This window comes from Cyprinus carpio, chromosome B25 (genome assembly GCF_018340385.1).
Source record: "Cyprinus carpio isolate SPL01 chromosome B25, ASM1834038v1, whole genome shotgun sequence".
Classification (NCBI taxonomy): Eukaryota; Metazoa; Chordata; class Actinopteri; order Cypriniformes; family Cyprinidae; genus Cyprinus; species Cyprinus carpio.
In genome coordinates, this window is record NC_056621.1 from 20,965,169 (window position 1) to 20,981,027 (window position 15,859).

Genomic DNA, 15,859 nt, shown 5'->3' on the forward strand with positions numbered 1-15,859 from the left:
CCAGTGGCTCTTTGTTAATAGCTCGATGTCAGTACATGCTTTTTTAGCAGCTGATGAGTGAAAGAGGGGAGCGCGCAGGTGTGGAGCGCGCAGCTCACTCGCTGGACGGACGCGCGCCTTCTCTCGAGCCAGAATCCTCTTCGTGCTCTTTCTTTGTCATTTTCCTGCTTTCGAAGGTGAATTCTGATGGAATATTCTCGTTTATAGTTGAAAATATGTCGGCAAAATGGAAAACCGAAGGAAGGAAAGGGAGTTTCAAAGGACATTTCAGTGACTGTGATTCAAGCTTTTAACTGATTAATTATCTTGCTGATTTATAGGTCGTCTACGAGGAATAAAACAGCATTTTTCTTTTTACCGGGTCAAAAGAATACTGCTCAGGTTTCCACACTCAAGGAATATGCTGAAATATCTTACAGCCAATTTAAATTAAAAGTTCTTATTAATATCGAGTGGAATATATATTTTCTGGAGATGGATACGATGAAGGAACGAGTTTTGGTCCCCGGGAAGGAACGATTGAGGAATCTGGCCGGGAAAACCCTGGGACACATGCACAGGTATCAAACCACTTTCATTCAATAAATTAGATTATATATATAAAATGATCTCCACAAAAATATTATTCGTTTATTATATCGATGTCCAAGTGGGCTACAATTTATATGTCTACTGAAATTTAAATTATTTTCCCTTCCTTCTCTAACTACATAAGGACGGCTATACATATCAAATAATTCATAATCATTCATCAATTTGTGATGTAGCACGTTCTTTTCGACATTTTTCGTTTCGAGAAAATACTACAGAAATGACTGTAGGCGTTAAAGATCGTGATGTGATCATGTATAGATCTAGAGATGAAAGAATTCCTCGGAGGACCGTTCCTCTGCCCACGGCGCTCCTGACTCAATTAATTATTCATGAAAACTCCCTTTAATTAAATTATTATTATTGATATTGGTATATTTTTTATTTATTTGTGAACAATAAAATGAAAAAAATAAAAACTGTGATGATTTAGCTCACAATCCGATTTCAGATTTGAGGATAATTCCTATTTTTATTTTTATTTTTTCGTTTGGCTTGTCAAAATCGTCTAAATTCGTTGTGTGTTATGAAAACAGTGATTTTTTTTTTTTTTTCAGAGCGTTTTGTGCATTGCATTTAGGCCAGAGATTATGAAACGCTCAGAGTCAGAACGGAACAGTGAATGGTTTCATCACAGGGGGAAAAAATAAATAAAACATCTTCACTTTGATCCAATGCACAACGGTTAATAATATGCCACAACGTCATATAAAATTATGTTTCTTATATTTCGTGTCATGTAATATGTTATTTAGATGTTTTAATTTTATACTGTATATTAATCTCTTGAAGCAGCCACAGAATGTGTCATCAACGAAAAAATAAATAAATAAATCATATTTAACCTGTACTATACCAAGATATGGTCACGTCTGCTTTTATAAGCTATAGGAATGCATTTCGATAAAAATGCTGCAATGCGGTTCAAATAACTCAGTTTGCCAAGTCGTGACCAAATAGATCAGAACAGAGATATACAATAGAATTCTGCCATTCCTCGACTTTTGCTGAATGACTGATGAATTTTGCGTAGCCTAATTATTAAACAAATCAAAACATTTTTGATAACACCCTCTTCGCAGACTGAGACAAACTCAATGGTTTCTAAAAACAGAGGGATGTATTTTGTATCTATTTTGTATTATTCTGTATTTTAGGCTACATCAATTAAATTAATCGTTATATGAACTTTCTATGTAGCCTTGTTTTCGCCAACGCTAAAGGGACGTTTTTGTGTGATGATCGAATATTTTTAATGGTTATTTGTTTGCTTGTTTGTTTTATTTAATACCTTTAAACTAATGCTGCCAGAACGCTCCAGAAAATTAAAATAAATAAATACAATAATGATAATAAAAAAAAAAAAAATGGAAAGAAAGAAAAGAACTGCAGCCGTTGAGAGATGTGTTTGTGGGAATGTGTCCTCGCAGGGTGATGGAGAAGAAGCAGAAAGCGGGTGAGGTGATCGAGCTGACGGAGGAAGGGCGGCCCGCGCCGCTGCAGCAGAAGAAAGCGCCGCTGTGCGACTGCACGTGCTTCGGGCTCCCGCGCCGCTACATCATCGCCATCATGAGCGGCCTCGGCTTCTGCATCTCGTTCGGGATCCGCTGTAACCTCGGAGTCGCGATCGTCGGCATGGTCAATAACAGCACCGTTCACAGGGGCGGCAAGATCATCGTCACAGAGGTGAGAGCGAGGGCCAGAGAACCTCCTGTCGGGGCCACGGCTCCTCCCTCGGGTCTTCTGACAACCAGAGCATCTCAGCATCTCAGTCCTTTATGTGAAGAAACAGTCCAACATCCACACTTACACAAAATAATAAAAACATAAATAAAACAAATGCAAAATGTTTCTTTCGAAGCGTTTAACGTGATTTTTTACGCTTATGAATGACTAGATGAATTAACCGTGCGCATTTGTCTTGTCTTTTCATAAAAAGCGAAGTTTAACTGGGATCCGGAGACGGTGGGAATGATCCACGGCTCGTTTTTCTGGGGTTATATAGTGACACAGATCCCAGGAGGATATATATCCTCACGACTGGCTGCCAACAGGTACTTCACATGCGCATTCATTTCCATATTAAAAATGGTTTAATAGGCTACAATTAATTTCTTATTATAACAACTTTTTATTTATTTATGTTTTATTTTATTTTACATAGTGGTTTATATCGGGCAATAGTATAAATGCTTTTTTAAAGGCCAAATCATGTCTCTGTGTGCTTTATTTGGTTGCCATGAAGCCTGAATGCAGGAGAGCCTCTGGAGAGCTCATTAGGCAGCAGACAGACTCACGTGCTCTGTGTGTTCACTGTGAGACACCTCCTGATTCAACAAAACTCCCTTTGACTGAAATAGACTCATATTTTTAGATAACTAGTATGTCATTATTCATTCACACCTAAAATGTTAGACCTGTGTGTATGTGTGTACCCACTTACTGTAACCATATTTTGGGGACAGAAGTAAGCAAAACTTGACAAAATCACCTAGAACCTTCCTTTGAGGACATCCTCATTTGTAAAACTATTTGTGAACATACATTTTTTTTTATTTTATTATTTTTTTTTCCTTCAGTCAGTGTACGGTTGCTGCTGCTCAGTTAAACTGGTCAGTCTATGATTTCAAACCATTAGAAGCCGTTAGTAAATTCTTTCTGTGCACACTTTGATCTGCAGGGTGTTTGGTGCTGCTATCCTGCTCACGTCGACGCTCAATATGTTCATCCCCTCTGCTGCTCGTGTGCACTACGGCTGTGTCATGTTCGTCAGGATACTGCAGGGCCTCGTCGAAGTGAGACTCTCTCCTCTCTTTCAATACATACAGCATTCATTCATTTGCTGATTAGTAACTTAACAGATGTTTTACACTGAAAATATTACAGGCTCAGCCCCACCAGAGCAGCCAGATGTTGGAATATGACTACCAGGGCAAGTTTAGTTTGACAGCATTTGTAGCATAGACAGTCTCTTAGATCAAAATGAACAAAACTTGAGTTTGCGATAATTAACTCACAATAAAAATCTATAAGATGAGATGTTATGCAAGGATGAATGTTAAAACACAATTTAAGTATAAAGTATAGCCATCATATTTGAACATTATACATGTTAACATTAATAAAATACTATATTAATAACACTTTAGAATAAGGTAACAACATCCTGCTCTTCTCATCGTTAGATGCCAGTGTTTCCTGTTGCAGCTATGATTTCAAAAACAATTTCATAGCTATTAAATTAATCTCTTATGATTATCTTATGATTTTAAATCTGTATTTAACCTCAGAACGATCTAAAAAAGTAAACAAAATAAAAAAGAGGTGTTAAAGTCTGATTTTGTGGTGGCTGTGCTTTAAAATTCAACTATTATAATTGTAATTCAAGCGATGAAGGATTTTGAAAGGATTATATATATATACAGGACGTCACATCAAGTTCAGGAGCATTATCCCGCTGACTGTTCATCAGCACAACACTGAAAACACAGGAGTGTCAGATTAGAAGAGAACAAACAAACCCTTGGAAAGGAGAGAACAGGCTTGTGATGTCATCTCTTGTTCAAACTAAAGAGTTTTAGCAGCTGCTTGCTGTCTTTGTGTGCTGGTCATCTGTACTGTTGTTCACGAGTGTGGACTGTATATGAATTAAAAGCCATTTGAGGTTTTATTGTAAGCACAGTAGCTTGTGTTGTGTGTATTGACATTAGCTCTGTGGCTGTGCTCTTCTCTGCTGGCCGCAGCAATTTGTGTCTATCAGTGGCTGATTGTGTGACAATTAGCTGCTAATGAAGATTTAATGGGCGGCATTAGTGTGTTTGAGGTGAATCAGATCTGATCAGACTGCGTTTGTGCAAGTCTGCATGGGTCATTAATCCTTATTTGAAATGCGATTGTATGTGTTACTGTTCATTTGTTAAAGGTTAGACTGCTCTCTGTATTTTATGACCCACGTAAGGTATTTCATGTAAGATTTTCAATATTTTATTACATAATAAATGTAAAAATGTAATATATATATATATATATATAAATATATATATATATATATATATATATATATATATATATATAGTTTTAAAAAAATGTGCGTGTATATATATATATACATTTACTAGTGCTGTCAAACGAATAATCGCGATTAATCACATCCAAAATAAAAGTTTTTGTTTATGTAATATATGTGTTTGTACTGTGTATATTTATTTTGTATAAATAAATACACACATATACTTTATATATTTTGAAAATATTTACATGTATATATGTATATAATTTATATTATATTATATGTATACATATATTTAATATACAAATATAACATATTTTTCCTAAATATATACATGCATGTGTGTGTATTTATATATACATAATAAATATTTATATATGTATGTATATATATATATATATATATATACATATATTATTATTATTATTATTATTATTATTATTATTATTATCAAAATGTCAAAGGTTTCAATGACAATTACAAATGATTGTTAAACGTGGAAATTTATTAGGATTAGGCATAAATTATGTATTCAGAATTATTCGTAAAAATTGACTAAGAATCAAAAAATGTCTAAATTGTCTCACAAAACAATTAAAATAAAAATCAATACCATCAAAATTTGTAAGAAATTAGACATAAGATTTATTTGAACAAATATGAAGCAGCTCAGTGTAATTAAAAATAAATAAATAAAATAATGACAAATAAATAAAATAAAAGCAATTACTGATGGTTTGCCATGTTTCTGTGTGTGTCCAGGGTGTGACCTACCCAGCATGCCATGGGATTTGGAGCAAGTGGGCTCCCCCCCTCGAGAGAAGTCGTTTAGCCACCACCTCTTTTTGTGGTAAATAGAATTTCCCTTTTTAAAAGTCCCCCTAACACAGAACTCCCAGAATAAAAGCAGTGAAAACACCCTGTTTCAGGTTCATACGCGGGCGCTGTGGTGGCCATGCCGCTGGCGGGAATATTAGTGCAGTACTCAGGCTGGTCTTCTGTCTTCTACATATATGGTAGGCTTGTGATCTTGAAATGATAACAGACTTTTCTTTTTTGGGCGTTTGATTCCTTGACTCTGGTTTTCTCTCTGTTGGGTTGCAGGCTGTTTTGGGATTCTCTGGTACATGTTTTGGATTCTGGTTTCATATGAGAGCCCAGCAGATCATCCCACCATTACAGATGAAGAGAGGACTTACATTGAGGAGAGTATTGGAGAAAGTGCCAGTCTAATGGGGGCGTCTGAGGTACGTTCCCTAGTGTGGGCAAATCTGAAGGACCCATGAAATCACATTTGGGGTTTTCAGGGTGTTAGTCAAGTCACGTCATCTTTATTTATATAGGCTTTTAACAATACAGATGGTGTCAAAGCAGCTTTACAGTATTAAACAGGGAAACAGTGTGTCAGTAATGCAAGAGGACAATAGAAAACACTCTGCTGATTCAGTGACGTCATCATCCAGCTCAGTTCAGTTCAAATGCAATCAAGTATGAGTGTATGTGTGCAATCAAGTATCACTGGAAATTAAAATTATTAGCTTTAAGGCCAAAAAGAAAATGCTCAGCAAGGATGCATTAAATTGATCAAAGGTTATAGTAAAGATATTTATAATGCTAGTTTTTAAATAAACCTGGAAAAAAAGGTTTACACAAAACAATTAAGCAGCACAACTGTTTTCAACATTGATAATAATCAGAAATGTTTCTTGAGCTGCAAATCATCATATTAGAATGATTTCTGAAAGATCGTGTGAATGGATTAATGTTGCTGAAAATTCAGCTTTGCATCACAGGAATAAATTACATTTTAAAATATATTCACATAGAAAACAGTTTATTTTAAATTGTAATAATATTTCACATTTTTTTCTGTATTTTTAATCAAGTAAATGTAACCTTGGTGAACATAAAAATCTTCATTAATAAGAGAGACTGTAGATGGAAGTAATTACAAAATCATGTTTGAAGGGCTCTTTAAGCACCCTGTGAAATGATTGCTTGAGATCTCCATGCTAGATGTGTCCTATAGACTTTCCCTTCTCAATTTTTAACTAGATTTTTTTTTTTTGTCCTATAGAAATTCAAGACACCCTGGAGGAAGTTCTTCACCTCCATGCCGGTCTATGCAATCATCGTGGCCAACTTCTGCAGGAGCTGGACCTTCTATCTGCTGCTCATCAGTCAGCCAGCGTACTTTGAAGAAGTGTTTGGCTTTGAAATCAGTAAGGTGAGAGAAGCAGCTGAACTGATTTAGGGGGAAATATGTTTACATTAATCAGATCTCAGGCACGTCATTGTGCTTTTGCGTTTGCTGTATGAATCAGGTCTCATGTGCAGTTCTTTCTCAGGCCTCATTTGAATCGTTACTATCGGTCGTGTTTGACCCTCATTCACTGCTGTCATGCATTGAGTCGCCCGCATTGGATTGTATTTGAGATGTTGGCCATTCAGAAATGTGTGTTCACAGTGGCGGACATAAATAAAACCTGACACTGTTATTGATCTTCGACATCTGAGCTGAGAGAGTGATATAAATCCTGCAGGCCTGACAGGTGGAATTGAACCACTGTTTGATTCTGCTGGTCAGAACTGCCTTATAGTGCAGCAAGGGAGATTGGATTTGTTTAATGGTTTTATCAGCCAGGGCTTGTTTGGGATTTCAGTATAGTGATTTAGTGTTAGTGTATAGTATTTCTAGGTTTTACTATATAGTATTTTTTAGCTATTTTATTTTTAAGCCACACATTTTGTGTCAAGTATGTTAAAAATTATAAAAGCATTGTAGAGGTTTCCATTGTTTTATTTGTTAAGAGAAAAATGCCAATTCTGTCATCATTTACTCACCCTTACGTTGTTCCAAACCTCAGATCTTGATAAGGATTGGATTTAGGCTGAAGCTTGTGTAATTCCTAGGTACCTTGGGATGCCAATCCTGTTTCAGAAACAGAGAAGCAAATAAAGAAAAGTTAGAGTAGCTGCTGTTCCAACCAAGCAAAAAAAGGATGTGTTCAACACAAGCAAATGAATGATAGTGTGCATTTGATCAGATATAACTGAAGCATAAGGTTATGAGATGCATTACAAGAATCTTTAATATAAATTTAAACAGAGAGAGTGTGTCTGAACCCCGAACATTATCAGGGAGGCTGTTCTAGAGTTTGGGGGCCAAATGTGAAAATGCTCTACCTCCTTTGCTATCTATAGGTACCACCAAAATTCAGATTTTTGTGACCTTAGGGAGCGTGATGGATTGTAGCGTGGTAGAAGACTAGTTAGGTATGCAGGAGATAAACCATTAAGGGCCTTGTAGGTAAGTAGTAATATTTTGTAACTGATATGGAATTTAATAGGTAGCCAATGCAGAGACTGTAAAATTGGGGTAATATGATCATATTTTCTTGACCTGGTAAGGACTCTAGCCACTGCATTTTGGACTATCTGTAGCTTGTTTATTGAGGATGCAGGACAACCACCTAGCAGTGCATTACAATAGTCCAGTCTAGAGGTCATGAATGCATGAACTAGCTTTTCTGCATCAGAAACAGGTAACATGTTTCGTAGCTTGGCAATGTTTCTAAGATGGAAGAATGCTGTTTTTGTAAAATGGGAAATATGATTTTTAAAAGACTAGTTGCTGTCAAATATAACACCCAGATTTTTGACTGTAGAGGAAATAACAGTACATCTGTCTAGATGCAAATTGTAATCCAAGAGATTCTGTGTACTGTTTTTGGTCCAATAGTTAATATCTCTGTCTTATCCGAATTTAATAAGAGAAAATTATTGGTCATCCTTATGTAATTGATATTTTTTTTTTTTTACATTTTTAATAAACTCTGTTAGCTTAGATCATTTAGAAATTTGATCTGGTCTTTTCAAAATATATAGCTGAGTATCATCAGCATAACAAGGGAACCTAATCCTGTATTTTCTTATAATATTACCAAGGGGCAACATATATATTGAAAATAGCAGAGGACCTAGGACAGATCCTTGTGGCACTCCATATTTTACTGGTGATAATTGAGATTATGGTAAACTAAGATCAAGTAAAACTAGTAATGCAGAGATGCAGACTTGGTCTGACGCAAGAAGCAAGTCATTTGTAATTTTAACAAGTGCAGTTTCTGTGCTATGATGGAGTCTGAAACCCGAAATTCTTCATAGAGATCATTTTCTTTTGCAGGAAGGAGCACAAATTGAGCAGTCTTTTTTCTTAAAAGTCCATACAAATCATAAAAATCAACATTCAATTTTATTATATTAAAAATGTGGCTTAGGGATTATTCAACATTTTCCCTTTGTGTTTAATAAAAATACATAAATCATATGGGTCTTTATCTATTTTTTTCCTTCCAAAATTTTCATAATTTTGGTGAAGTTTCCTGTGAAGTGAAGTCATAAGGACTGATGTTTTGTGTGGTGTTGTCAGGTCGGTATGGTCTCTGCTCTGCCTCACCTTGTCATGACCATCATAGTGCCAATCGGTGGTCAACTGGCTGACTTCCTGCGCAGCAAAAACATCTTATCCACCACCACCGTCAGGAAAATCATGAACTGTGGAGGTAAGAGTAACCACATTTTTATTAGAGAAATTGTGTCTTGTATTTGGAATTTATACAAAACATTGTGGTATGGTGTGACCTTTGACCCACACATCATTTGGTTATAGGTTTTGGAATGGAGGCCACTTTGCTGTTAGTGGTTGGTTTCTCTCACAGTAAAGGTGTGGCCATCTCGTTTCTGGTGCTAGCTGTTGGTTTTAGTGGCTTTGCTATATCAGGTGAGACACTCACACACTGCCAGGCTTCATGTTTTGAAATCCCATTTTGGTTTATTGCATTCAACAATATCAAAATAAAATTCTCCCAATATTTCTGATTTCTTCTTTTATCCCGTCCCTCTTAAAGGTTTTAATGTCAACCACTTGGACATCGCGCCAAGGTACGCCAGCATACTGATGGGCATTTCTAATGGAGTGGGCACTCTCTCCGGTATGGTCTGCCCTCTCATTGTAGGTGCTATGACCAAAAACAAGGTGAGAAATCCTGAAATTAGCCCTGCTTTCATTATCAAATGTATTTATTGTTACCTGAACTCTGTAAAAATCTGACATATGAAACATCTACACCACTGAAGCTGTCGATTAATGGCCAATCACATGTTGGTGGGTGGAGTTAGTATAAATAATTTCTGCCAACAAGGCAGGCTATTTGCATTTTCGTGTAAATAGACACTCTGGATATTGACACGTTGTTACACATGCTGTTTTTCAAATATTGTAGAAAGCATACAGTGAATCTCCTTTCTGTGCAGTTTGTGATGAGCAGACAGGCATTTCATTCTAAACATAGCCACTAAGAATTACATAATAAAAGTCAAAGACTGCATTACTGAGTTTGTCTTTTCTTGCCCGACAGACTCGTGAGGAATGGCAGAACGTGTTCCTGATTGCCGCGCTGGTGCATTACGGCGGTGTGATCTTCTACGGGATCTTTGCATCCGGCGAGAAGCAGCCGTGGGCCGATCCGGAGGAGACCAGCGAGGAGAAGTGTGGCTTCATCGATGAAGACGAGTTAGCGGAGGAGACTGGTGACATCACGCTGAGCCACGCTCCTTTCGGGGGCCCCGCCAAAACATATGGGGCCACGACGCAGCTGAACGGGGGATGGGCCAAAGGATGGGAGAAAACTGAGGAATACATCCAGGAGGACACCGAGCAGACGTATAGAGGAGACCGGTACTCCTAGATCTTTATTCACAATGAGTCAAGGCAAATCTTTAAAAAAAAGGTCAAAGCAAAAAGATATATGAGTGATTATAGACACTGTACTTAACAAGCATAGCTACAGGAGTCTGAGATGTTTTTGAAAAGAGTCTTTATCTAGTCTGAAGTGAATAGAGAAGATATTTAAAGAGAATAATGAATTCAGAGATATTTGATTAGAATATACTGGTAATTATATGAAAAGGTCATATTTAGGATTATATAAAGAATATATATGGCTATGTAAATGTTTCCTTTAAAAATACAGATATGTTGAGTTATTACTGTGGTTTATGACATTTAATCAACTGACAATATTTAATAGCACAGACATCTGTAATCAAAGCACAGGTCTTTTTTGCAGGTTTAGACTAGTTTTGTTTTAGTTTTGTGTCTTCTACTGTATCTTTGGCAGGTGAGTAGTTTAGTTGAATCGGTCAGGACTAATCAGAGTAGAGTAGGGTAGTTTAGATCAGCTTTGTTTTGTTCAAAAGAAACAATTGTTTCACTCTGGTTTACAGAGCTCTTGCCATTGACCTTACAGAAAATATGCAAGATTTGGGTTGTTTAACTATATTATATAACTTAATACTTACAAAGAATGCTGTTTATCAGTATGTACCTGTACTGTATTACACATTTTAAACTAGTCCCTTTATTTGGGACAAGGTAGAGCAAAATAGACATTTACTGTTTGATGCAGAAAGAATCTAAAATAGCACAAATTTGCAAAACATACCTGCTATGATGATGTGAATGATGATGTGTATTAAAATAAGTGTGAAATATATTGATAAACCTTTAAATGTTGAAACATCCTAAAGTACACTTGAGAATTTTTTAAAGTGCAATCTTGTATAAGTTTTGTTCAGCTATAGTTACATCAACAATACATTCAAGTGTGTGCTTGGCAATACAGTCCTGTATTTTAAGTGGTATTAAGCTGGTCTTCATTTAAAATGTTCCATTTCAACCAACCATATGATGACAAACCCGTCATTTTCTAAGATACCTTGAATGCACTGACATGTTGTTATTTGGGAAAACAAGTGATTTCTATCTTAAGTATGTGTTTTGACATGGATTTACTGTTTCTGTGAGACTGTTGTGAATCTGGGTCAGTGATATCTGTGCTTACTGTTCTTATTGGGCCATAGCTATCATAGAAACTGGTATTAAAAAATGAGGCTGTCCATTTGGGATGTATATTGTGCCAGTGAGATCATTCCATGCGTATGGTCAAATCCTGATCATCTGATGTATTTAAGTGTTGCCATGCAAAGCTGACGTAATATGTTGAGTGAATTTCACAAAACCTGTCAGGATGTGCAGGTTCCATCTCACCTAAAAAGCGAATTTTATATTGCATTAAGAAAATTAAGACACCCCCCCCCCCCCCCCCCCCCCCCAAAAAAAAGGATAAATAAATGAACAAATATTATCAATGCTGTCAGTGTAATAATAATAATAATAATAATGGTCCAAAATTGTGCATGATTTTGTGAGATTCACTCTAATTCTTCATTCATAACACAAACCAGTATGTTGTGTTTAGTAAACTAGCTGTAATCTAAAATGATGTGTCAAAGTCTTAAACAAAAAAAATACAAAACAGTAAAATAATAATAATAATTAAAAAAAAAAAACACTTGTCAAGAACATGTACTGCAATAATTTTCTGATGACATCAGCAATCTTGTTATATTCAACATCTAATTCATTCAATGGTTGCGAAAGTCTTACTGAAGCATCAGAATCAGCTTATGTTTGTTCTGGTCAGAAAATTCAAGGCCATTTTCAGAGGTTGGAATCTGAGCCATGCTTTAATTTGTTCTGAAACTCTGCTAGATGTTTTCTAGATTTGTGTAGTTTGTGATGAATTTATCACAGACCTAAAGCTCTTCTCATGGCCTCTTGCCTGAGACTGAAGTGCACAAGTGATTGTTATATTCTATTGTTGTGTCAAACAAGCGATTTGTTGATGTCAAAAAGTGTTAAACTGTATGAATTGCTCACTAAGTGTGATTTTATATACAATTATTCAAATCAAGACATTAATATGTCTTTCCTTTGATTTTTGCGACTGGTGGACCAAAATTTAAAGGCAATTTTCTGGTTTTGAAAAGATAAGAGTTGATGTTCTTTATAGAGTGTGATAATTATTTTTGCATGATATAGTCATTAAAATCATTCTGGGCATTGATTTGAAATGGTTGTGTCTCTCTTTGTGAAAATCTAACAGACATGTTTGTCCCAAGTAAGATTTTCTTACAAACATCAGCTTCAGTTCAGTTAAAGTTTGCATTAAATATGAATGTAAACTTTAATACATTTTTATTCAACTGCAATTACCATGCAATTTAATGTCCAAAAATTACATTCAGTTCACACTGACCTTATTCTTTTGAACTATAATATCTCCATAAAATGTACTCTTTTAAAACTTTTCAGAAGGCAAGAACATATCCAAGGGTTTGTGAAAGTGACGCTCCATCATGCTTCCTGTAATGTACTTATTCAAAACGTAGCTATTTAATATTCATCTAACACTCAGTCAGGATTTCTCTAATGTGTAAACCTTATCTAAAATAGTAGATAGATTTGACTCATTACACCAGTGGATCTGATTAAGGTAAATGACCTACAAAAGACAAATTACCGCCAGCAAATTAGATGGGAACAAATTACTAATCAATAGCATTTAAAACCCCCAACAGACTGCAGTGCATTCTGGTCATTCATTTGTAACTCGGCATGAGAGTATGGGACAGAATAAAAGACCAGACCCTACAACACCCAAATCATTACCAGACAACCCAAAATTGTACCAGGCATTCTAAGACCCAGACGAATACCAGACCCCCAAAATCCTAAACCAGTACCAGACCTTCAAAGACTAAAGCCTAGACCAACACCAGACACCCAAAGACTAAAGCCTAGAATAATAGCAGACCAATATCAGACCCCCAAAAATCTAGCCCAATACCAAACCTCATATTAATCCAGAACGCTGCAGCAAGATTCATTTTTAAAGGGCACCTATTATGCCCCTTTTTACAAGATGTCTTATAAATCTCAGGAGTCCCCAGAATGTGTCTGTGAAGTGTCCACTCAAAATACCCCACAGATCATTTATTACATTATTTTGAAAATGCCTATTTTGAGTGGAAGCAGAAACAGGCTGTTTTAGTCAATTTCTCTTTAAATGCAAATGAGCTGCTGCTCCCCGCCCTCTTTCCCAGAACAGGGCTGTGCAATTTTAGCTCGTATCTCAGATCTCTGGCAAAAAACATCTGTTTGTATATCGCTCTGAAATCATGTGCTTTTGTTTGGTATCAGTTTAAATTTCTGATATATGTTTTTCTCGACACACACATCCAAAGCATGCGGACAGAGAACAGCTGTCACACGCATGCGAGTACTAAAAGTTCGCTTTCACACACAAGTTTATGTTAAAAACACGCTTAAGTTACAAAAACACAGTCGGTTATGTCTGTAAAGTTAAACAGCTGGGAAATAAATCAAATGTCTATATTACATTGTATTAACAGTGATAGCAGCATAATATACAGTACTTATACTGACCGCTGTTTGGGTTTATGCTGTTAATATGACCCAAACAATAAAATAAAAGCAGAAAATCACTCTCTGCTCTGGACTGAACAACTTCTATAGCTCTAATAAGAAGACATTTCTTACTTGAATGCTGCTTTCAAATGTGCTGGCGTGAAGAAACCAATAGCTGCTCGCATAAAATTCAAGGCATTGATGTTTGCCTACAAAACCACTACTGGCTCTGCACCACTTTACCTAAATTCATTACTTCAGACTTATGTGCCCTCTAGAAGCTTGTGTTCTGCAAGTGAATGTCACTTGATTGTGCCATCCCAAAGAGGTGCAAAATCACTTTCACAGACTTTTAAATTAAATGTTCCCTCCTGGTGGAATGACCTGCCCAACTCAATCTGAGCAGCTGAGTCCTTAGCCATCTTCAAGAATCGACTTAAAACACATCTCTTCCATCTTTATTTGACCCTCTAACTCTTATATATTATAACTTATAATAATAATAATTATAATTATAAAACTTGCTATGAGTACTGCATTTGGCTATCTGGGACTTGTTATAGCACTTGTATATCATTGCACTTTTGTTGATTTTGATTGCTTCCATTGTCCTCATTTATAAGTCGCTGTGGATAAGTGTCTGCTAAATGACTAAATGTAAAAAACCCAGATAAATAACACACCTTCTAAAGCCTAGACCAATACCGGACCCCCAAAGACTAAAGCCTAGACCAAATACAGACCCCCAAAGACTAAAGCCTAGACCAATACTGGACCCTCAAAGACTAAATTTAAGACCAAGTACAGATCCCAAAGTCTAATTCTGAGACCAATTTCAGACCCCCAAAATTCCAGATCAATACCAGATGCTCAAAGACTAAAGCCTAGACAAATATCAGACTACCAATGGCTAAAGCCTAGACCAGTACCGGACTCCCAAAGACTAAACCCTAGACCAAATGCAGACCCCCAAAAATCTAGACCAATTCCAAAGCCCCAAATGCTAAAATGTAGACCAATACCAGACCACAAAGCCTAGTCCAGTACCAGACCAAAAGCATAGCAAAAGTACCAGACTAAAGCATAGACCGATACCGGACCCCCAAAGACAAAAGCCTAGACTGATACCAGACTCCCAAAGACTAAAGCCTAGACCAATGCTGGACCCTCAAAGACTAAAGCCAAGACCAAGTACAGATCCCAAAGGCAAATTCCTAGACCAAATGATAAAACTTAGACCAATACCAAACCCCCCCAAGAATAAAATTTAGACCAGTACAAGACTGCAAAGACTAAAATATAGACAAATAGCAGACTCCACAAACAACAATAAAATACCCTCTAAATCTTAATAAACAAAAAAAAAAACAAAGTATTATTTTTTAATCTGGAAACCAATGAAGTGTACTGATAAAGAATACAGATAAAAATAGTTTATTTATTTATTTATTATTATTATTATTTGTTGTTGTTGCAGTAGTCAGTTAGTCAGCATACAGGTAAAATATCTTCAAAATCATCCCTTTACCTTTCACCCCAGCCCTCTAGACTGGGCAACAGTAAGCAGACATGCTGTGTTGAAAATAAAGGTTGGGCCGTCTCACTTTAATGACCTGGGCTGGCTTCCTCTGTGGCGTGTGCTAATGTGACAGGACACACATTGCTGTCACCAGCCGACCGGAACATGTTTTCCCACAGCCCACCGATGACACGCGTCACGCCAATTGCCTCCGTGACAAACCCACCCACATGACACCCATCAGCTTAAAACCCCCAAATGCAGCGCATGCAGTATGAATCTATTTATGAAGGTGTATACCGAAAGAAATAGGTTCAGCTTAGGATATTGTCCATTTAGGAAATTGCTATTCTGTGTTTTACCAAACAAAGAGTAATGGATCAAAAGGATGGATTTGTGTGTGTGT

The 15,859-nt window shown here is 36.4% G+C and overlaps 1 protein-coding gene across 1 annotated transcript; it reads left to right on the forward strand.

The window, feature by feature from the left end:
* The first annotated feature begins 33 nt into the window (after positions 1–33).
* On the forward strand, positions 34–11,766 carry LOC109074923 (vesicular glutamate transporter 2.2-like). The gene is made up of 12 exons (XM_042753608.1): positions 34–560; positions 2,022–2,277; positions 2,527–2,645; positions 3,272–3,386; positions 5,363–5,450; positions 5,530–5,616; positions 5,705–5,847; positions 6,678–6,827; positions 9,033–9,165; positions 9,273–9,383; positions 9,511–9,638; positions 10,021–11,766. The coding sequence occupies exons 1-12, from the start codon at positions 475–477 to the stop codon at positions 10,348–10,350; spliced, it is 1,746 nt and encodes a 581-aa protein (XP_042609542.1). The 5' UTR covers positions 34–474; the 3' UTR covers positions 10,351–11,766.
* The last annotated feature ends 4,093 nt before the right edge of the window (positions 11,767–15,859 follow it).